Source organism: Phalacrocorax aristotelis, chromosome 6, assembly GCF_949628215.1.
Source record: "Phalacrocorax aristotelis chromosome 6, bGulAri2.1, whole genome shotgun sequence".
NCBI classification, from domain to species: Eukaryota; Metazoa; Chordata; class Aves; order Suliformes; family Phalacrocoracidae; genus Phalacrocorax; species Phalacrocorax aristotelis.
The window spans coordinates 58,026,521-58,049,227 of record NC_134281.1 but is presented as its reverse complement, the minus strand read 5'-3'; the positions used below and the strand labels follow the sequence as shown (position 1 = coordinate 58,049,227).

The 22,707-nt window shown below is 40.6% G+C and overlaps 1 protein-coding gene across 8 annotated transcripts in view; it reads left to right on the top strand.

The window, feature by feature from the left end:
• EVI5 (ecotropic viral integration site 5) overlaps positions 1–15,691 on the top strand; it is an 84,394-nt gene extending 68,703 nt beyond the window's left edge. For all 8 annotated transcript variants that reach the window (XM_075098123.1, XM_075098126.1, XM_075098125.1 and 5 more), the window contains one exon: positions 14,426–15,691. In XM_075098123.1, coding sequence (XP_074954224.1) covers positions 14,426–14,731 — 306 coding nt within the window. In that variant the 3' untranslated portion in view covers positions 14,732–15,691. The remainder of the gene's footprint in view (positions 1–14,425) is intronic.
• The last annotated feature ends 7,016 nt before the right edge of the window (positions 15,692–22,707 follow it).

Here is a 22,707-nt window from a genome sequence, read left to right as displayed (position 1 = left end):
TAAATAATGCATAAGTTATGACCAAAGTAGTAATTGGTAATATGATTGAATTAAGCCAATTTTGCAGTTTGGCTTAGCTTTCAAGGTTTTCACTGCTGAAACTAAAATGGAGAAGGGAACGCAAACGCTAGCCATCTGTGTGAAGGATTAAAAGAAAACCCACCAATATAGGCCACATAATACAACACCTAAATAAAATTCAATGTATTATAGTACACAGGAGGAAAATTTAAACCATATTAATAGTTCCTTTGGTCTTACAGACCATAAATTTGTACAGCAGTTAAGCTGTGTTTAAAAGCTGCCAGATGATTTCCTCAGTGTTTATTATTAGCTAATAATCCAAAATCAGTATGGGACAGTGAGTGGTTCTGGTCCTGCTCCCCAGCACAGTTTAGTCCACGTTGTCCCCTGAGAATATGAGGGAATAGCTTTACAAGCAGCTAAATGGTGACTCCTGCATTGACCATACATGAGCACAAAATGCTGCTGCTGCCCATGGCCTGCTGGAGTAGCACAAGATGGGCTGGCGGCTTCTAGCAGCATTCCTAGCTCCTGTTTATCTCACAATGATAGCATCTAGGCTTGATGGTGGGATACCAGCAGGAAGCATTATCCCTTTTCTCTGTTAATTTTGTTATTAGGCTTCCTTTGAGTCAAATTCAGTGCTTACCAAATTGATTGCTCTTATCTCAAGCATCACTAGACTACATCCAGAAGCAGGGTAAATAACTCTGAGCTTCATCCTGCTGTGGACTGCTGGTGTCCAGCTACTTAGTTTGGATGTGCCTGTGCAGTGTTGCAGTCATAACCGCAGTGTGGGCACATCTTTAATTCTTAAAGCTCTGAATGAGTTGTATGTAGCTTTGCATGATGGAGATAGGGAGGATTAACTGGGGAAAGAGAATTCTAGTTAAAGTTCAAGCTACTAGAATTTTTTTCAAGTTCTCTGAAGGCATCTTTCTAGGGTGATGGCTAGAAGTGGGTCAGATCATATGGGCAAATGAGAGTGAGAGATCAGATCTATCAGCATTTAGACATCTTGGAAACAGAAATGGGTAGCACTTCTTTCATCAGAACTAAAGAGAGAACAGCGAGTCCAAACAGGCCTAGTACTCCTCCTGTAAAATTCAGAATTCGAGATAATGCTGTTCCACTGAGTCTCTTGCCAGCTTATTTTTCCCCCCTTTTCTTCTGGAGGGAGCACACGGTTTGCTTTGCATGTAGTACAGGCAGAAGGTATATTTGTCTCTTGGCAATTGTAATTTTACTGGTTTGCTTTCATAAACCAACTAATCTTTGTGGGATTTATTTCAGTCACTTTTTACATTGTTCTCACTTCATAGTTGTCACGAAAACTGTGATGTTTGTTAGAAGTACTGTAACTCTTGCAAAGCGCTTGTTTCTCAGTACTCATCAGAATCACATTAACACCTTCCAAGAGTTTGTTTTACTAGACAAAAGCTTTCAAAATATGTGGGTGTCTATAAATGTTTTCTCAGTTGATAAGAAATGTTGTCCCAGAAAGGAAATATGTTAGCCCTCAGATTTACAAAGTAAGCATTTCAACTTGTGGTGGAAGTTTATAGCACAATAAATCATGTGCTTTTCTTTTACCGTATCTTGCAAGCACAGTTGGACAAGAGACCATCAGATTTTTTCCCTCCCCGCAAGTGAAGTTCTTGCAAGGCTGCTGGACAGCTAAAAATGTAGTTGCTTTACTAGTACGTGTCAAAGTTACTGAGCTTCTGTTCTGGCAGAGTCTGATTTAAGTGGTTGTGGTCAGTCTGAGGAACCTGTGATGTGATAAGATAGCGTTTGTGAGGTCATGTGGTTTGCAAACACCCAATCTAATGTAGCAGCTTTGTCTACACGGGATAGTTAAATATATACTGTATGCTTTAGAAGAGTAAATTGCTTTATTCCTTTAAATACATCCTTGGGAGTCAGAGATGTTACACTGGCTTGATAATGCCAAGATTGTTAGAGAAGTATGGGACTGAGCAGTTTGGGGTCTTAATTCTCCAATAACTTTCTCCAAGGTAGTTCCCCTGCCCTTAATAAAACAACTAGCTTTAGAAACTGTCTGGCTTAACTAAGCAATCAACAGGCACAAGCACCACTGCACAGTGGAACCCCTGTGTATTTTATGAACATCACTTGTTTAATTCAGTTAGTTTTGCACGTGTGTTCATAGCGTAATTAACACAGACATGTTACACTTGCCCAAAAAAGTCGGACTGATTCCATAACAGTGGCACTCCCTTCCACAGATCTTTGGCCACAAACTCCATCTTTGCATCAGGTAAGGTCGATTCCTCTCCCTTCCCCCCCCCAGCAACAGCACCATCAACACAATATCTTCCATCTCTCATGAGAGTGAAGGAAACCTGTAAATGTGAACAGTGTAACCAGGACAGTGATGTAGGCTGCCCTTAAACAGAATAGGTGTGACCTTGTTCACTTTGAGGGCAACTGTTTTAGGTATGAATCTTAACTGTGTCACTGCTGCTACTGACTGATTAGATTCAGTGATAAAATAAATGAAGATTGGTGATTGTTCTCTTTACAAACACTTCCCCTTTTTCCTGACTGCGTCCTCCTGTGTCTAAGCTCCAGATCTGTCTTGCTGAGCAATATACTAGTTCCTGACTGCAGCATTAGAGATGAATGGACTAGCCATGCTTAACTACACTAAGTCCCTGCTTAGAGTTTGTCTGGATTGCCAAAGCAAGTGAACTGATCATAGATAAAGTTATTTCATTATCATGGTGTTAATGCTCTTCTCTTGAGTGTTGAAGCTGTGTGACCTGTCTGCTGTACTACTTAGAGCTATGTCAGGTTTTATCCTATGTTTCTGCCTATAAATCAAGTTTTGGGGATTGAAAAGTAGAGGGATTGAGGTTCTACTGGCTTGGGTTTATCTGAGGAGTAGTTCCTTGCAAAAAACTTTGTGTTAGCAACTATACGCAGCTGCCATCTTTGTGACAAACAAGCTTGGGAGAGGAATGCTGTGTATTAGCTTGTAATATGTCTCTAAATTTATCTGACTAATTGGGGCAAGCAGTGGAAATGTGGTGGAAACCCCTCCTAAAATTCTTCTGTCACTCTCAGAATGGCAGCCAGCACAGATGGAAGTAATTTCTGCAATCAGAAGCAAAAATAAATGTTAGTCCTTTTAAAAATGCTGAGTTTAACTCCTGCTTTAAAATGACAGAGTAAAAGTGCGAAATGATAATTTCCTGTAACTGTTGCCCATAATGGGTACATTTTCAGTCTCTGTATCAGCCAGTACATTCTAGTTAATGCTTGAGGTTTCAGTAACTCTTGTATTTATAGATGCATGCTCTAGGGAGAAGAGGCGTTGAGATTTAGGTAGTTCCTTGGATATAATAATTGCAGCACATTTAGCGTGACCATGCTGCTGTTCTAAAATACTTTTGTTGCCGTGTCCTCACTCCAAATAAACACTTTCATTAGAACTTCTTGTAGAAAGAGTTTGAGAACTTTCCTTCCACCTACCAACTAGCTATTTATAGAAACTTCCCAGGGCTAAGTCAGCTTAGAACTTTTTTTTTGGAATTGCATACAATCTCACTACAACAAACTTGTCAGATCTTAGAAAAAAATCCCTCTAGAGATAAAATCTGACTTACAGTTACCAAAGACTGATTTCTTTTGAAAATAGTTTAGAAGTTGGGTACTTCCTTAGCGCTGTTGCTATTTCAATAGCATATTTGATACAGAACTTCAAAGTTTAATTTGATTACACGGCACTAGATCAAAACCAGATTCTTTAACCATATAGCGCAATGATCAAAAAGTCATGACCTCCCATTGATCGCTTTATTGGTTTCCTGTTCTGATTCACTGGAAACCTTCTGGTCTGAACACTTGCTGCTAGTTTTAATCTTTGTCACGTTTACAATACAGCAGGCTTGCCTATGGTAAAACTGATATACAACATGCATTTAACATCACATTTAATTGTGGCTCAAGTGCTCTTTAACTGATAATGTAGAAAAACACTTTTTATCAAAAATTAAGTCAGGAAATGTAAGCGCATTCAGAGCAATATGAAATGAATACCAGTACAACTGGAGAGGAGCTTTCTTTTAATGCATTAAAACTACTTCATAGATTTTATTTAAAATCCCTGACATCTTGTAGGGTTTTTGTAAAGCATTTTGTTTTACTGTGAGACTGAATATGACTTAAAGAAGCTGGCAATTTAAACCAGAGGCCAAATATTTAAGTGCTATTAAAAAACCCAGAAGCCTGAAATGATTCAGTCTTGGAAATTTCTTGCTGCTCTTTTGCTTTTCACTTATGACACACTACAGTGGTTTGAACTCTGTCTAGTGATATGGTCAGCAAAGTTCATTGGAGATACACATTTCAGGTTGTATACCAGTGTGTTACTGTGGGCCATCCTTCTAAAAGCGTGAGTTTCAAAACTGAAGGGTAATTCTTTCCTTAAACAGGAGAATTTAGTAGTTAATCACATACGTGAGCTTGGATTCCAAATAGTTAACAATTAGTGGGGCAGGTTCATCTAACGTTTTAGTACCTCATGACAGTTGCTTTTAATACCACTATAGATGACAAAAAAAAAAACCCCAGCAATCTCAGTCTGGAGGTTCTTTGGGTTTTTATCTCTTTAAGACTAGCAGCAATATTGGTACAACCAAAGAAAGCAGCCCAGGTCTGTTTGGGCTCGTCATTCACTGCTGCTCTGGTTTAGGCACAAAATGGCATATCAAGCCTGGAGTTCGCTGCTTGCTCTGACTTCCCATCAGCTTCTGTTTTTGCCAGTTTTAAGGCATTTTGCTGCAATTGCACAAATAACAAGTGGATCAATCATAGTGCAACTTTATTAGATTGAATTAAATTTATGAACTCCAGAAACAGTGTGGACCAAGAAGTTCAGACATATATGAGACCCTGGAGACAACTGGATACAGACATATGCAGTCTTCCTACCATTAAGTTATGCTGTGAATCAGCCATCTTTGAACCCTTCTCCCATACTGAAAGTAACATAAAATTCACTTTCTCTACCTGCTTCTTTCTGCTTGTCCTAAAAACCCTTAAATTAAATGACTTTCTCCACGATTCATTTTATTACACTTCAAAATAAGGAGCCAAATACTCCACCAAGTCCTCAAAGAATTTTTGTCAACTGATTTTTATTTTGGTATGAGCATTATAACAATTGTTTTGGGGGGCAGATGATGTAATGTTAGCAGGAAGCAAATACAGCTCTTAACTCATCCATGCAAAGCAGAGCAAATTTTCTTTATATAAATTATAAAATAGTTTCCTCCTTTAGAAATCCTGTTTCACAGAAACTACTAAACTTGCACTATTCTAGAATCATTAACTCTTTATCAGGGTTTGTTGCTGATTGTGCAGGTTTCCTGTTTTAGGCATGCTAAACTGAGCCCCACATAAATGGCCAAATGTGCTAAGGTGGATCGCAGACAGTCTTAAGTGTGCTGGAGTGCATCATGGCTTCTCCTGCAGGGATCGTACGGGGACTGGCTAGCAACATCACTTCAGAGGCCACTGCTAGACTCTGAAAATCAGCATTTTGTTTATCTGACTGAAACTTCTGGTGGCTGAAAATTTTTAGATGAGATTAATTTCCACATCTTAAGAATGTCAAAGACAAAATGTCTCTTTAAAAAAAAAAAACCAAAACAAAAACAAACCAAAACAAAAACCCAAAAGCAAACCCTCCATGATAAATTAAATGTTTAATAGTGATTTATTAACTACTAAGCAAAGGAAGCAATTTTGCAAACAGATTTTGAAATGCTCTTACGGCATGTTATTTGTAAGCATGTTATTTGTAAGCATGATCAAGACATTTCCTGCTTTCTTAAGTCACAGTACCTAATGCATTGAATTTTTTTTTAAACAGCAATTTCAGTTTGCTTGATTTTGCTTAACTAGTCTAATTCGTTAGACTCTGATTAGAATCTTGAGTACTGAATTACAAACATCACTTCTGGGAGTGGGGGGAAGGTGAAAGCAAAGAGAAATCATAAACCTATGTAATAGTGATTCCAATCTGCTAAACCCCAAACTTATGTCAAACCTCCATCCTGAAAACTTCAGGCTAACTTTAATATTCGTAGTTTAGGTGAAATACAGGTGGGAAAAGTATTTTTGTCCATGTTAGTGTTGTAGTAAGACTTCCCTGAAATAGTTTTCCCCAGAGTTTTTCAATGCATTTTAAAATGTATTCACTTTCTTCCTTGTGACTCTTCAGTAACCCATCAGAATGCATTGCACAACTTGATTTCACCAAAATCTAGCTAATTTGCTAGGATTTTTTGAATTTTGACATGAAATTAAATCTCAGGGAAAGCAGCAATGAAGAGAACAACATAGTAACACTTTGTATTTGAGAATATAATTAATTTTGTCAATTTCAAAATTAGTCAGGTCTTAAGCTGAAGCAGAACATCTTGAGGAAATCTGAGAAGAGACAAAGTTGTTCTGAAAAAGCTTTAATATTTAAAATTAAAAAGAAAAAAAAGACAACCATGTAAAAGCCATAAATGAAGATGTAACCCATTTCCTGAACTTCTCTACTAAGGGTATTCCATGTCTGTCTCACAGTGAAAGGAAAAGATGGTTAGTTGTGATTTTTCTTTCTTTTCTTCACACCCCCACCCCCCCGTTGGTTGGTTGGTTGGTTTTGGTTTTTTGCATATCTTTTGAGGTCTACAAAATGTGTTCTAACTCAGTTTTTAAACCTCTAGAGGTAGGTATGGCATGGGAGAATCTAAAATGGCTTTGGTAAGTGTTGTGGGGGTGGCCATCCCTGCAGCTTTTCATATGGGTTTCAGGGAAGAGAAGCCCATCCAGTCCCTCTCAGCTGTAATCTTTCAAACAGTGAGTCCATGGTATTGGGGCTGCTTCTTCAGGAGGGACAACAGTGATCAGATAATGGGAGCAAGCAGAGTAAAATGGGAGTTCCTGGATTCAGCATCTGTTTGGTCAGGTTGGTTTGGGCCTGTTGAATCATCAGTAATTTCCAAGAATGACCCTTGTCTGGCATTGCTCATGGCTGTTACTTACAAACTAATAATCCTAACTATGGCCACACTTACACCTACGGCTTTAGAAAAAAGACCCTTAATGTTAACTGAAGTGAAACAGGAAATTCACCAACACTGAAATAAAAGCCACATCTTTAAGCTTTGTCCTAGTACAGTTACAATAATAACACATTTCTAATTTAATCTCTTTTTCCAATTTATTTTTAGATTTGTTAGAGAAGGTGTCACTCTTTCTAAACAAAGAACGTTGCTGTATTATATGCAATATGTGCTGTTGACTTATTTTATGCATCTTGCATTACATGTAGTCTTGACAGCTATACAGGTTGTCAGGAAGCTCTCAGAAGACTATCCTCTGTCTTTTGCATATGATCCATATGTTTGGGTGAAAACTGCCTCTTGCTTGAGGAAAACGAAGAATGTCTTTAAAGTTGGTTTGGTTTTGCGTTAAATGTTTTCTTTATTGCAGGATATATTAAACCATACCTAAACTTTTTTTTTTAAATCTGACTTTTCAAAGATCAATAAGCAATGCTCTGATACGGTTCTGTCATAATGCATGCCTAGCAGTCCCTTTCATATAAGGAAGCTGATTCTGTTGGGGAACTTGAGAAACCCCATTTGCATTGTAGCTGTACAGCCATTAAACTTGCTAAGAGTTGATTTAGATGATGGATTGCTAATATTAGTTTCTGCAACTATTCATTTAGCTCATGATGTCTCCCTTTGTGCAGCGTTCATGTTGCAATGGTTTCAGTATGAATGTGGCTCACTGTGGAAGTACAACTGTATATTTAAAAACGAGCCTCAGAGTTTAAGATATCTAAGGAGTTGCTTGTGTTCATAGAATTGAAAAAGAAGCATGAAACCTGCAGCCTTAATGTTGTTCATTCTTTTTATGTGCATGTGCAGAAATGCTTCTGCGTTGTAGTACCTACTGGACATAACGTTTGTCTGGACTGGTATTTGTCTCCCAAATAACGTGTTTTCCATTAATTCGGTCTGAGATGCTGTGACTACTTCATTTTCTGAGATAAGCATTTTTCCAAAAGAAGTTACTGGGAGCTTTTTTAAAGAAGTGATAGTGTACTAATGTATGCCTTAAACTGGAGTGATCTTGGCACAACCGGAGAGGGTTGGCAGTAAGTAGCAGCCAATGGTTAAGTGTGATAAGGGATCCCGTTAGATGCTGTGGACCGTTAGCATCAGGAAGTTTTAAGAACTCCAATTAAATTGCTTTTATTGATGTTAAATGTGATTATAATTTAATAGATCATAACCAATGTTTTTAATTGGTTTGTAATTAGATTTTACATCTAAATCTCTCTTTTCCTGTTGCCATGTTGACAGTTTTTCTGAATTATAGGACAGGTATTTGAAAATGCTTATGACTTGTTTCTCCTCAGCTAAACATGGTTAGATTGTACTTTCAGCAACATTCTAGTTTTCTTTTGAATCATGTTTGGTTTTTAAGCAGGAAATCTTACTAAGACTTCCTACTGTTACTAAGGTGGAGACAAATAAAGAAGGAACTCTGATTTTTAGATTGCTCTTGCTATAAGTAAAAGCACTGAGAATTCAGTGTCTTTAGTCTTCAAAGGAAAAATAACATGCTGCCTTCTGCCAAAACCAATTCCATTCACCCAAGGCAGTGGTCATATTTTTATCCTATTTTGATCTTACTTGTGTATTGCTTATCCTACTGTGAGTAGACTGAATATTTATTGGCAAGCTGTCGTCTTTACTTCTTCAGAATTAAGTAAACATCAAGAATTAGTTACTGAAACCTTTTAAAGGGAGCAGAAAGAAACATTTTAGTTTGACTTCTTTCCACCACTGAATTCCTAACTCGCAGATTCCAACATAAAAATGCCTCCCAGAGCTTAAGCAGAACTTCCATGAAGTCCCACTTGAAAATTTTGACTTGTGTTCTCTATCTAAAAAACAAAGGGGCTTAGAAATATAACTTGCTTGCAACTAACTAGCACCTTCAAGCTATTCTATGATTCTGTGATTTAACATGGAAGAACTTCTGAATTGTACTAAACCTTCTAAATCTCTCTTTACTGTCTCTCCTTCATGCCTGGCTTGATGAGGCAGTCAGCATCAGGTAAGAAAATCTATTGTGAGGTTCAAGAACCTGATCGTTAGTCTTTTTTCAGCTCTTCTGAATTTGTGGAAGTACGCTGTTACCTGTTAAGAGCATGTGCAATTAAAGTTTTTTCATATGTTGACCAGTAGGGCATACAGTTTCTTTAAAATGTATTCTAAAATGAATTCTTTAGGCACAAGAAGGTATATAAATGCATACATTATTATTAAGATTCTGTTCTTGATTCGGATGGCTTTTGAAGGGATAATGATGACATACATTTTGGTCACATAATGTTATTAACCCTCTGAAATGTCCTAAAGACCACGTGAATATGCTGCAGTAAAAACTGGGTTGAAGCTGCAGTCATCTAGACAACATGACCTGGATTTGAGAATCAAAAGCAAAACACGTGTGCTTACCAGACCTGCTTTTTTTACAGATGTGATCAGATTTGAGATTCTTGCAAGACTGAAGCAGTAAGAAATAGCCATGGTTCATTTGAATGTCACTTGTTGGGGTGAGAGAGGTCTAGTTCCCTTCACGTGAAGGAGGGCCAGACCCAAAACTGAAAGGCTTTAGCCTCAAGAAGCCTCTCTTAAAAAGGTGACCGATGAGTTTCAATGGGAATAAAGGAATTAATCAATTGCAAAATCTAAGCCATAACTACACGATGGCAAACAGAATTGGTAGCTACAAATCAGGAAAGATATCTTCAAGTTTTGCTGAGAGTCCTCCTATGTCATCATTGGCTTACTGAGCAGCAGCGACCAAAACAGACAAGACGATGTCCATGTTAGGCATCAATAGGAAGTATATTAAACACAAAATAAAGGGGGTTTATATTGCCACTACAAAACCTTGGTGCAGAGTTGTCTCTACACCTCAAGATGGATGTAGAGAGTTTAAAGAAGGTCTGTAGGGAAGTTAAGGGGCAACTAAAATGATCAGCTGTCTCGAACACTGCCTGTTTGTGAGAGGCTAAAAAGGGTTGGGACTTGCTGGTTTGAGAGAAGGGTGAGGGAGGTGTTACAATGTTAAGTTTTGGAATCCTGTCTGCAGGAACAAGTTTGCCACTTGTTCCTGCATTACTAGCATTTGGGGCCAATTCCTGAAACAAGTAGGAGATTAGTTTAAAACAAAGGAATTTCCGAAACTTACTTCCACAGGAAGCTGTGGAAGAAGATCACCAATTAAAAAAAATAAATCAGTCATGGACAACTGGTCTATAAATGGATGCTGAAACAGCTAGGAAGAGATGCACTCTTATATCTGCTACAACAGTTTCTGGACAAGCGAGTGGGGACTTGGGAATATGAAGGGAATGGATTGAAAATTTTTGTCATATTCACATGCTTTCTCTTAAAATCAAAACAACATGAAAATCTTGTTGTCACTGTTGGAGACAGAATATTAGGCTGATGGACCGTTGCCCTGAGCCAGTAGGACACTTTCTGTGTTCCCATTTGCAAAAAGATAACTGCTTTTTCTATTAGAAGTGCAGAGCCTCACTTGCTAGACCAAAGTTATGTGAAAGTACATAACTCTTCATTTTAAGAAACTTCTGTTTTAGAGCCTTAAGTTGGCATTAGCCACTGGTATCTAATTGCATTGGAGCACATGCTGTCTACAAGTTGCTCCAAAAGCTTTGAGAAGCCTTGCAAAGCCTTTCTGCTGCAACAGAAATTGCAAATAATCAGGCTCCTTCAGAAATGCTCCTGAACAAATATTAGATTGAGGTGCCCTGAAGTATCTTCAACTTTGAAACTACACAAAACTGCAAATAGTGCACAGCTGTTCCCAACCTATTGTGTTCGACACTTCTAATTTCTTGAAGATTAGTTGCTTTCATCAACATTTATGTTTAAAAAAAATCAAGATGCAAATCAGATTCCACCTTCAATTGGAAAACAGCTTGTTTCAAGAATTTCAGTATTAGCGATGGATTTCTAACTGTAAAATAACCTGGTCTTCAACAGAATGTTTTGGTTTTTTTTGTGATAAATTAATATACTGACATTTAATGTTAAGGCATTTGGATTCAAATGACAGCATTTACATTTTTAAGAAGCGCAGTACTTTTGACAGGTACGAGGTATTTAAGTTTCTCAAACTCAAAATGGCTGCCATAAGAGCAGTAACATGGATCCCACTGCCCATGCTTTTCACACATCTCACTGAGTTGTAATCTGCCTTTCAGGTTCGAAGGGACCCTGGGAGGTCTCTAGTCCAACTGCCTGCTCCAAAACAGGATCAACACTGAATTCAAAGCAGGCAGCTCAGGGCTTTGTCAGTTGGATGTTGAAACCTGCTGAGCATGGAGAGTCCACAGTCTCTGAACAACCTGTTCTAATTCTTAACTAGCCTTGTAGCAATTCTGTTCCCTTCATATTCAAACACAACCTTGTGTTTTGCATTAAGATATGTTTCTTTTCCTGAGCATTTCAGTAAAGGACCAGTTGTCTGTTATCTTAAGGCATAAGCTCCTGCCCCTTAACTGCCTTGGTGCCTCTGCGCTGAATCTACTCATGAATCTTGTACTGAGGAAGGAGCGAGGTAGCAAGCACAGAATAGGACAGATGCAGTCAAACAAGTGCCAGATAAGAATCGGTTCACATGATGAACTGGCGATGGCCCTGTCAGTACAGCCTAGTAGTGTGCTGTTAGCTGTTGTCACGGCTCGGGGAGGCTGCTGATTCATGTTTAGCCTCCTGTGTGTCAGGACCCCTGTGCCTTCTTCAGCAGCATTGCTATCCAGCCTGTTGATCCACATAATACTAAATATGTTATGGTGTTTGTGCTTCTGGCTTAGATGGCCATTTTTCAAGCAGAGAGGTTATGGAACTATATGACCATTGATAGATGTCACACATATTCTCTGCAGTACGTTCATGTTTCTTCCTAACAGTCTGGTTCCCCTTGGATGTGAGGAGTACTTGAGAGAAAGGGCAGGCAAGCGTAAAGCTGCAGGTCAAAAGAGGTGTTTCTGGAAGGTCACAGATTGTGCATCCTTTCACTAGAATAACCCAAGATAACAACATACTGTGTTCCCAGACTCATTTTAGGAATTGGCAAAGGCTATGTCTATTCATGATTTTTTCACCAACAGCATTTTCCAGACTCTCATTTGGGGTTTGGAAAGGCCTAAAACTGTGAAGCCATGATTTTGTCATCTTACCTAAATACATTCATCTAAAGGTATGTGTTGGAGTCTCCAGGAAAACAGTTGAGGTCATTGGCTTGGCTTTCTGAATTCAAAACAACTAACGTTGAGTATCAGCTTCATAATTCCAGGTGAACCAATGGCTTAACTGTGCAGACCCCAAAGCATATAATTTCTTACTCTAATATGAAATTTGTAGTCACTTGTACAGTGGAGCTTTTTTCTGTGGTGAGGGTGGAGAGAAATTGTTGGGTTTCATTTTGTTTTTCTGTGTTTTATTTTCTCAGTGACTAAAATTGATAGCTGTTTTGGAAACTTCATGTGGTAGCTAATCTGATAGTATTGCAGGATATTTTGAGGGATAATATTTCTAAATAACACAAGAATCTCTGTATTATGCTTTCTGTATCTAGGTATATAAGCTAGTAAAAATAACTTATTCCAGATACATGTTGCCATCCAGATCTAACATTTGGCATAAGCTGATTTTGCTTACATCATGAATTATGTTGTGCAAGTGCAGAACTCCTTGTTTTGCTTGCCTTTAGACAAGCAAGTTCCTTGTGAAACAACTGATGCCTATGTGTATGTGAAGAAAATGCCAAAAACCCCCAAACGTTAGTACGTGTACTTAAAACCACAGCTTAGATCTATAGTATGTATCCCTAGCTCTAACAGGGATGTTTTGATATACATTAAAAGCTGGAGCTTTTTACATGCTGTTAACATCCGATCTGATGGCTTCTAGCACAATTATGACTCTTGTGATCTTCTTTCAACCCGTTTTTTATTCTCATTTTTTGCACAAGCCTGTGGTTAAGTACAGAGATCCCTTCTTCCCCAAATGGACAGGTAAAGTTTTCTATTGGTGTCAGCAGCAAGGACCTACATGTGCTTTGTATTTATCAAAGAGAACATGGCTTCAGATTTCTGAAATATCGCCTAGATTTGTGTAAAGAAGCTCTTCAGGCTCCTTTATTTCTATTTTTCAGATCTCTATTCCTGTGAGAAGTCACTTACAAAATAGCACTTGGTGCATCTTCCTTTTTAAGCTTCTGGAGTGACATTAGGAAGTTTCTGTAACGCATTTTGAATGTTTTCCTGCATCCTTAGGATTTTTTCTATCTTATACTCTTACACTGTCAAACTGACCCTGACGTAGTTGCTACTAAAAGCTAGCAAAAGTGAAATTCTAAAGAAAATAACCTCAGGAATGTCTTCCATGAGTTGCAGTTATTTTCACTAAATTAACAGGGGACTTGCCAGACTTCAGAGCTTCAGGTTTTAATTTTGAACAGCTTGAATGCATGGTTGTAATACTTTATTACTCTACAAAGCATTTTGAATTAAAATGTTACTGTATCTGTGGTCTGACAACTTTTTTCTTGTTTGATGCTCTCTTAAAATTGAAACTACCATCTATTTATGCCGTACAAAGAGAAGTTTCTCTCATACTTCTTGATCTGAAATCTCACTGGGTCTGAACTAGATAATGAAAAGACCTTGTAGAACAGACAGAACTAAGAACATCTCTGGGTGTTTTTCTGAGGCTATGTGAAATGGGCAATATTCACTTGGGACCCTGCTCTTTGCGATTGGGGGAGAGCTTTTCTCAAGTGAGAAGTTAGGTGGTAAGGGAAAGAATGGAGCTGTAAAAGTAAGATGTGAAGGCTAAAAGTGCTATCAAAACAAACAGGCCACTCTAGAAAACTAACGATAAACCATCCTTGTGGGGATATTAAAGATGCAGTAAATAGCTTGGAGGAATCTGTTATTAGTGATTCTGGGTACCTTGATTATTAAGCCTTAAAACTGAAATACTCTGAGGGTGGAAGGAGAATTTTGGAAAATTCCAAGTATTATTTAAGATGTTCTTTCAAGGGCTCTGGGCAGCCAGAAGCGAGAAGTCAATTTGTTCTGATTCTAGCTGAGTTTCAAAGTGATCATCAAACGTGCTGCTTCTAGATCTATCATTTAATTTAATTTATTGAATTAATCCTGTAAGAGTTCAATGAGACATTTCTTGGAAATGTGGGGTTTTTTTACTGTTGGACTCCTCAGCTCTGATGAACTGTTACTTTCTGCTTTTCCTAACAGATCAAATGTCTAAAAGGCCAGAGAGACTTCTCAGACCAACCCACTTTTGATGGGATTCACATTGTCAACCATTTCACAGGAGATGATGAATCATTTCATTCTTCTGATGAAGATTTTATAGCTAACTCCATACAGGAGAGTGGGATGAACTTTCATCTACACAGGAGGACTGGTCAGATGGCTTTGGATCACACAGCTGTGGACAGCAGTGACAGTGATGCTGAGGAAGGTGCCCTTCAGACTGGGAGTCCAGACGAGATGGTTTCCAAGCAGAGAAGAACAGAATCTTACTCTACTACTGTGTGATTATCACTGTGACTAGCATTGGAGACTTATATTTCTTTAAGGGTCAAGTTGTCAGATAACTGAAACTACCCAGCAGTTGGTTTAGGTAACTATTGGATCCGGTCTGGCCTGTGATAAATATGTCCAGGTACTGTCTGTCTGCATTCTCTCTTTGCCAAATCTTACTAATGACATACCGCTGCCATAAAACAGGCTGGGAAGAAGCTGATGGATGACAGTTCTGACAGTATTACTGAATGTTCTTTGGTTTAGAAACTGCAAATATATCACTTCTTTAATGCATAAGAACCGTTTCTGCTGTTCACAAACACAGGAATTATTTTCCTCAAAAGTAATTGCTGTTGTGCAATATTTTATGCTCTGAACAAATGTGTGTTTTATGTGGTTATCCATTTGTGATCAAGATGGACCCTAGTAAACCATCTGATCATGACCATATATATAAAAAATTATCTTATGTTTCTCAAATACTTTTGTTTTTACTGAAGTTATTGGATGCCCACAAGAAGGCTTGAAAGAGGAGCCTTTATCTGTACTACATCATATATGCAAATAATGGTCACTAATGTCATAAAGGTGTTTTTCACCACTTTCACTTAAATCTACACGTATCTGCTTTTGATGTTGCTAAACAATACTTGGTCTGAATATATTAATGACAATAATGTTTATTTTGTATATATTTATATATCTACACCCAGCTGAAAATGTACATTACACCATTTTATATGAGGAATGTAAATGTTGCAATATTACTGTCTCTGCTATTCTAACAGGAGAACTAATTCTGTATATATACACACTAGAAATTACTAATAAAGGCAGAACACTAACTTCCTCTTAAGTTTCAGCCTAGCTACACTAACAGGTTCGTGTCGGAAATGCTTGTTCAAAACACTATTGACTGAAATCTTTTACCTTCATATATATGTAATGAAAATAAATTTTTCATGATTTAACCAGGTTACAGCATTTACTGTTTAGTCACTTCTGAGCTACAGCCCTTGGTTACCTCATAGTTACTTGCTGGCTCTAGAGTGGTAGTTCAAATAGGGTGAAAGATCATTCATATCTGACAGTAAGTTCTAATGAAGGCATGGTCAGAGCAGTAAAAATATGTAAGTGTCGTGTTTTTACAATTTTATACTGCAGAGCTACCCAGGAAATCAGCTATTAGTCCTCTCATCAAATAGCTGTGATTCACTATAGCACTAAGAGCTGAGCATTCTGTTTTCACACTCTCCTGCAAACTGAGATCCAGTCGGCCCATGCTTCTTGAACAGAACAAGATATTCTACTACTGTCTCATGAACACTCACTTGCCCACTGAGTCATTCTAGTCAAGAATATTCTTAATGGCTGCTATTACTGCTATCTTATGTAATTAAACAATCCTGAAGACTTCTTTTCTAGCAATGTTTTCAACTCTTCCATCAATAAAAAAGAAGCCATGCAAAAGTTGGTACTGATAGTCAGCACACAGGTTAATAGCCTTGCTCCCCACAAGCAGCAGTGTAGTAGTTTAAAATGTCAAAAGTGTGGAAGCGTACTGCTGAACGCTGGTTCTGCCAGGCATTTCCTTTACTTTTGTTTTGAGTGTGTCCTCAGAAGGAAATGGCACAACTGAAGAGATAACAAATAGTCAAAGAGTGACATGGAAGGCTGCATGGAAGAGCATGTTCTGGGCCTCTCAACAGTATTATCTGCCCAGGTGCAATCTGATTTAAATCTTAAAGCAGGTGGGTGACAAATTCCAAGTTACTGATTTCTGCAGCTCCCAACTTGTTTCAGTATTTCTGCAAAACTTCCCCATAGTCCCACCAGTGAAATTGTAGTTCCCGGGATAGCCTGTGTGAATTGCCATCTCTCAGGCGGATTAGCTGATTCCGATATCTGTCGGAAATTTCATGTATGCAAAAACAAATCAGGAGCACTTTTGTTCACTGACAAATAACAGTTGCCTTTTTTCCTTTCCAGTGAGCATCTGGTAGGTTATGTTTGCACCTGGATGATTGTTGCCCAGGAGGATAGGTGACAAATGTCTTGTTGCCTGTCATCAATACCAGCTGCGAGTCTCTCTTAAAGGTAATGTTCTATAGTAAGTGGCAGGAGCAAAATTCAGTTGGAGAGCCATAAAAATCCTGTCTGTTTGAACAGTGAAGTGTTATGATTTTGCAATAACTGCCTTACTGTTCAAGTGATAGTAAATGAGATTAGTTGGCAAGGGTTATTTCCTGAACTTTTGTGGTTTTAAAGTGTACTAATAGAATAAATACTGATACTGAATAACAGCATTAATAAAAATATGACGGGAAGAGCAAAAGTGCTTATCCAGCTAGCTGCATCTCTTCTAGTGATGGAGGTGAATCACTGGACATGCTGCAGTTTCAGGAGCCTTGGTTACACACAGAATATCCCAGGAAGACAAGCCAAGAGAGGCTGTTCAGAATCATACTGCTTTTTCTGCAACTGTTCCGCCAAAAAATGACACTAATCTCTTTGCCTGTGTATCATAACTTGAATATGCACCATAATAATGTCAAATCATCACAGCATAGATAATATTTGCTAATGTGTCAATAAATAAAGTGTACCAATTATGTTACACACCATGACCTTGCCTGCATGACCTTCTGACAAATGTTGCTTGTTCTCTTAGATTTGTTCTTATGTGCAGGATGAAAGAGCTCAATGTGAATGCTAAAAGCATAAGGTAAAAAAAGCCCGTAAACATGAAAACTTAAAGATTCTTGAATACAGAAGTGCTGCAGCTGAGAAAGCAGGTGAAATAGGGAAGGGGGTGCCCTGCTATACACAGGGTTTCCATGTAAATTATGTTTGGTAGTGAAAATGGTTCTGCTTTCCCAGTCTGATAATCAGATGTCTTCACTAGCTAGAGAAGCCTCAATATTTACATTTTCTTATTTCCTCAGGCTAAGGGAATGAATATTTTAGGTCCTAACAGCATTTATGATTAGTCCTCTTTTTACTCCAGTCATTTCATTTCACATACTAGAAGTCTGTAACATTTGTGAAAAATTAGGAACATGACTAGCTGGGAAAAAGTACATCTGTGAAGTAAGAAGCATGTATTACATTCACGGTTCAACAACTCTTTGTTCATGTTGGTCACGTTTTTTGGCAAAACGCAGGCCTTGTCTACACACATGTGCACGTAGTAGTATTTTCCACTAAATTTAATTTTCAACTGTATGTGCGATTTCCTATATTATTGTAACTAAAGTAGTTTGCTACGAAATTGATTAAAAGAAGTATCCACATAGGGGTTTGTGTAATTTGCATAAAGTTAACAAAACCTCTTTGTAAATCTTGTACTATTGAACTTAATCAGTACTCAGCCCTTTCGTGGAACTGAAGGAATTGTGTGTTTCTCTGGGGTTTTTAATGTAATCACTGTTCTCTATCAGAGACTGTGCTAGAGACTTAGTGAAACTTGATGCTGATACAACATTTATATTTTAAGTTAGAATCACCTAACAATATGGTAGCATAAAAATATCCACATTTTAGGCTAGATGTGCTGCTAATTCCCTTACCTGCAGAGGCTCCAAATAAAGTAACTCCTTTTGGGGGAAGGTAGAGGATAATGCAGATCCCCTAGAAAAGCTGTTAGGCTAGTCCTAGAGACTAAAATAAAAAAAAACATCAACCTATAAAATAGAGGTTAGTACAATCTGAAGTGGAAGCCACAGCGTTCTGTTTAATTACGTACCAGCTACTGACTCCATGTGTATTGAGAGGGACGAGGAAAGCTAGATATCAGCTAACAGATTTCTGGATTTAATTAGGTTAATTTTTCTTCTGTAAAATACTGTTATCAGTATAATTGCACCAATATATTTTTTTAATTCTCTGAGGGTTTTGGTTGTTTGGCTTTTTTTTTTTTCACAAACTAGCTCAAGACATAAGAAAAACCAGTGAAATACAGTAGCCTGTAGAACCAGAGATTCTGAACAATGGGATGAAAAGCACACTGTAAATTAACTTTCAACATTACCTCTATATAGCGTGAAGTTTCACCTTCAGGGTGGAGAACACATGCTAGCATGTGCATGCCTATGCATACATGGACACTGATTGACTAAGATGCAACACTAGAGCCAAGAGCTTAACACCCTCCCTTTCCAGGAATTAATACCTTATTTCACAATTATGAAAAACAAAAGCGATGTGGCATGCTCTTAGAACTGTATAGTGTTGCATAAGTGACTGAAATTTCTAGCATCCTGCTCTGAGAACTAAAATTCTTGAGACTACTTTGCATCGTCTACATTTTGTATCCCACTGATTCAACTTTCTTCCATTCATAATGGAGGTAAGTCCTGGGTCTGCTCCTTCCCAAAGCTGGAAGCTCTCTTTTCAACCCAGCCTTCAACACCCCTCCCTACTGTCACTTTCCCTCTCCAGTTCGTGCTCACAGTGATCATTACTTTTACAATCTGCTCTGAGAACAGTAGAAGTTACTTTGGTTTCCCCAGCAATCCAAAAAATTGCTCTCAAAATCACTGATTAATGTCTCACATTTACAGCACATGTTTATGTCACACGGAGAACCATGAAGAAGGTAGTGACAAAATGCTGGAGGGGTGGGGGGAACCCAATAAGCAGGATATGTTAAAAATAAATATTTACAAAAAAGTTAAAGACACGCTTCCCAACAGAATGCACAGTGCAACAAGTTCCAGCAGCTTCTCATAATGAAAGCGTTCTGGGTAACTGTGATCTCGGGTTTTACCGCTTTAAAGTGCGTATGTTACTCACGAGTTCTCCACAGAATCGCCCTCTTCGCTGCCTTCTTCCAGTCCTGACTTCCAAAATTGCTTGTACGTTCTTCAACGTACCAAGCAGCTAACCTGTCAAATCCTGTTCTTCAAACCCTTCCTCCTGTTAGAAAGTGTTCCATCACTTCTGAACATGAAGATCTCATCTGCACCCTGTCATCTTTAGTCCTTTATCTGATGTCTTCCTAGCTCTAATGGTGACATCAGGCAGCTGCTGTGGACAGTGCAGCAAATTACATTGAGTAGCTCTTCAGTCTTAAACATGACAATAACATAATCCCACCATAGTTTAAACCCCTCATTTCTTCATGTCTTTTGTCACTATAAAGTAATGATCATGTATTTACCACCACATTCAGCTGTATCTTACCAAGTTTTTATGTGTAACTTTTAATATCACGCTCCCTTTGGGTTAGAGCAGCTCTGCTAAACCCCCTCCCCGGCCTCAGCACCTACACTGTGCACGGATTACATCCCTCTGCCAACTCAGGACCGTCAGCTTTTGGCTTTTTCCGGCAGGGTTATGGAATATCTGGTATTGTCACACAGGTCTTGCAGTGTCACACCATGACCGCTGCATACACAGGACTATCTTAAAGGTCACTGAACTGTGGCATATGGGTCACACCATAAACCGAAAGTGAGAGCTTAGTCCCTTCATCTGTGTTCGGCGTGCGGTTAGGACAGACAGCAAGCTCCTCTAGGGGTGGAAAGAGCCCTGGGACAATGGCTATCGGAGGCTACGGAGTAGTAACGGTTTCAGGCCCTGCCTACAGCTTGTAGCAGCTGCAGCACTTTTCCCTCGGTCCCTTGCTCCGTAGAGATAGCAACCCAGCGATAACTCTGGGCTGCAAGATAAAACGCGTGAGGAGCAAGTTCCAGGTAAAAAGGACTGGAAGTCCATCCACAAGACAAAAAGAGCTGACACCGTGAGCCGGGGACGGCGAAGCCCCTGGTGCGGGAGCGGACGCAGGGGCGGTACGGACGGCCGCCGCCCGCAAGGCTCCCCTCAGCGCGGTGAGGGACCCGGGGAGGGGCCGCTTCCCGCCTCCTGGCCCGGCCTCGCGCCGTCGCCCGCCGGCACGTGGCGCAGCAGCGGCGGGGCGCGCGGGACGGCGGCCCGGGGGAGCGGCGCGGCGTGCCGGAGCGTGGCGGGGAGCGCCCGGCGCCCGGTAACGCCAGCCTGGGCCCACGGCCGGAGCCTGTCGCGGCCCGGCGGGAGGCTGCTGCCGCTCTCCTACCGCCAGCAAAGCCTCGGGTCGGCATCGGGAGGGCTGGGCCGGCAGCGTCCGCCGCCCCCTCCTCACCGGCGGCGTAAGGCAAATCGTCCTGACGAGAACCGGGCGAGGCGGGGAGCGCTTCAAGAACTAGTCGGTTTTGCAAAGCACGAAACAAAGCCATTTTCCTACACTTTCTCCTCCAGTGGTTTGAGAAATCCGGCGCCCCAGGAGCCGGGTATCTGTTCTGATGGCCGTGCGACACCCACCCTTACACGAGAGGCTCCACGCTGGCTCCAGAGTTCGCTTGACTCCCTCCTTTGCTTTCCTTATTTTTGCCGGAGGCTTTTAGACAGTGTAGGGAGCAGCAGGTGAGCAAGTGTCGTCCGCAGGTGGGCTGAGCGTAGCGGGGGTCGGCGCGGAGCTCGGCGGCGGCGGGCAGCGCATCCAGCCTGCGGGCAGGCAACCCCGCACGGCCGTCACCGGGGTGCAAAACCCGCCGAAGCGCCCCTGTAAATTATCTCAGGGCATAATAATAATAATAATCTCAGACGTACAAAGACGCCTCTGTATTTTCGCGTAGCGAGGTCAGAATTGTTCGTGAGCGCTAATACGAATTCACGGTAATATTGGGGAGGGTTTTTTGTTGCTTTCATTACGCACGGTCGAAGCGCTGCCTGGCAAGGTGATCGAATAGCTGTCCGTTTATCATCCCATTTCAGAATGCAAACGAGAAAGATTGGCAAAAAAAAAAACCAAAAAACAAAAAACCAAACAGTGAGTCAACAAAGACGCGTACGTGAAATTACGCGGAATTGTTCTGATCTGGTAGTTTCTACTGATTCCAGCTGATTCTCTGATTTTCAAAGCTGACGGCGTGAATGGTTTTCAGAGTAATCAGCCAAAGGCGCGCATCAAGGAGCCCGCAGTAAAACTGCTGTGCCCAGCACCAGGAACTTTCCGGCAATAATGAAGGTGTTAAGGGCGACGTGTCAGTCGTGTTCTTCAACTTCCTTTTGTGTCACTAAAGCATCATGCAAAAGGTTGGACAGTTTTTTTTTCTCGTGGTGGTGTTTGCTTGCTTAGATAGATTTTGGGAAGCCAGGTTAATCCTATGTTCCACACGGGGTTGACGGGCACGGAGTGATTAATTTTTCTGTGAATACTTCGGGGGTGGGGTGGGTGGTGGTGAAGAAAAGCACCTATTCCGCAGAGCCAGCGTGCTCCCGGGCGTGAGGGAGGCTGAAGTTTGCTCCTGCCTGGCTCGGCTTTAGTCCCTCTCGATCGTTTCTGAACGGGAACGCGGTGTTAAGCCTCGATTCGCTCACTGCAGAGCTCTGCTTCGAAGCTGCTGGTGGCCTGAGCTGGCTGAGGGCGAAGCCCAGAACCACCTCACAAAGACACCCATGACCCGACCCGGCTTTCCTGCCCGCATGAGGAATCCGAGGCTAGACCTGGAAAAAATTTATGTTTTGGGGCCGGGGGGAGCGTGTGTAAAGCAAGGCGAGCCTTTTTGTCTCTTTGCAGAAGGGAGCGGACTTCGTGGCTGGGCAGTGCGGGGGTCCCGGGCTGCGGGGCGCTGCTTGCCGGCCGTGCTGGCCGCCGGTGCCCGCCGCCCCGACCTTCCGCGAGTCGGCAGCCCGAGCACCGGCGGGCAGGCGAGGAAGGAGACCGCTTCCCTCTCGCCTGGCTCCGCTCCGTTATTTCGCCTTCGTATTTGAATCGCTCTCAAGCTACAGTAGCCGGGGAGGGGAGGGGGGGTGGTGGGGGATCTCGCCTACCCCTTCCATATTTAACTATTACCTAAATCCGAAGGGAAATGAGCAAACCTCTAGGCTTGGGTCTTAAGGTATTTTCAGCGCCTTTGGGCGTATTTATCCCAAAAGAGTTTTCCACAACAAGTTATTTCTAGTCTAGGGGAGGTCTCCCGTCGCCCAGGGCCCTGCCTTAGCCCCGA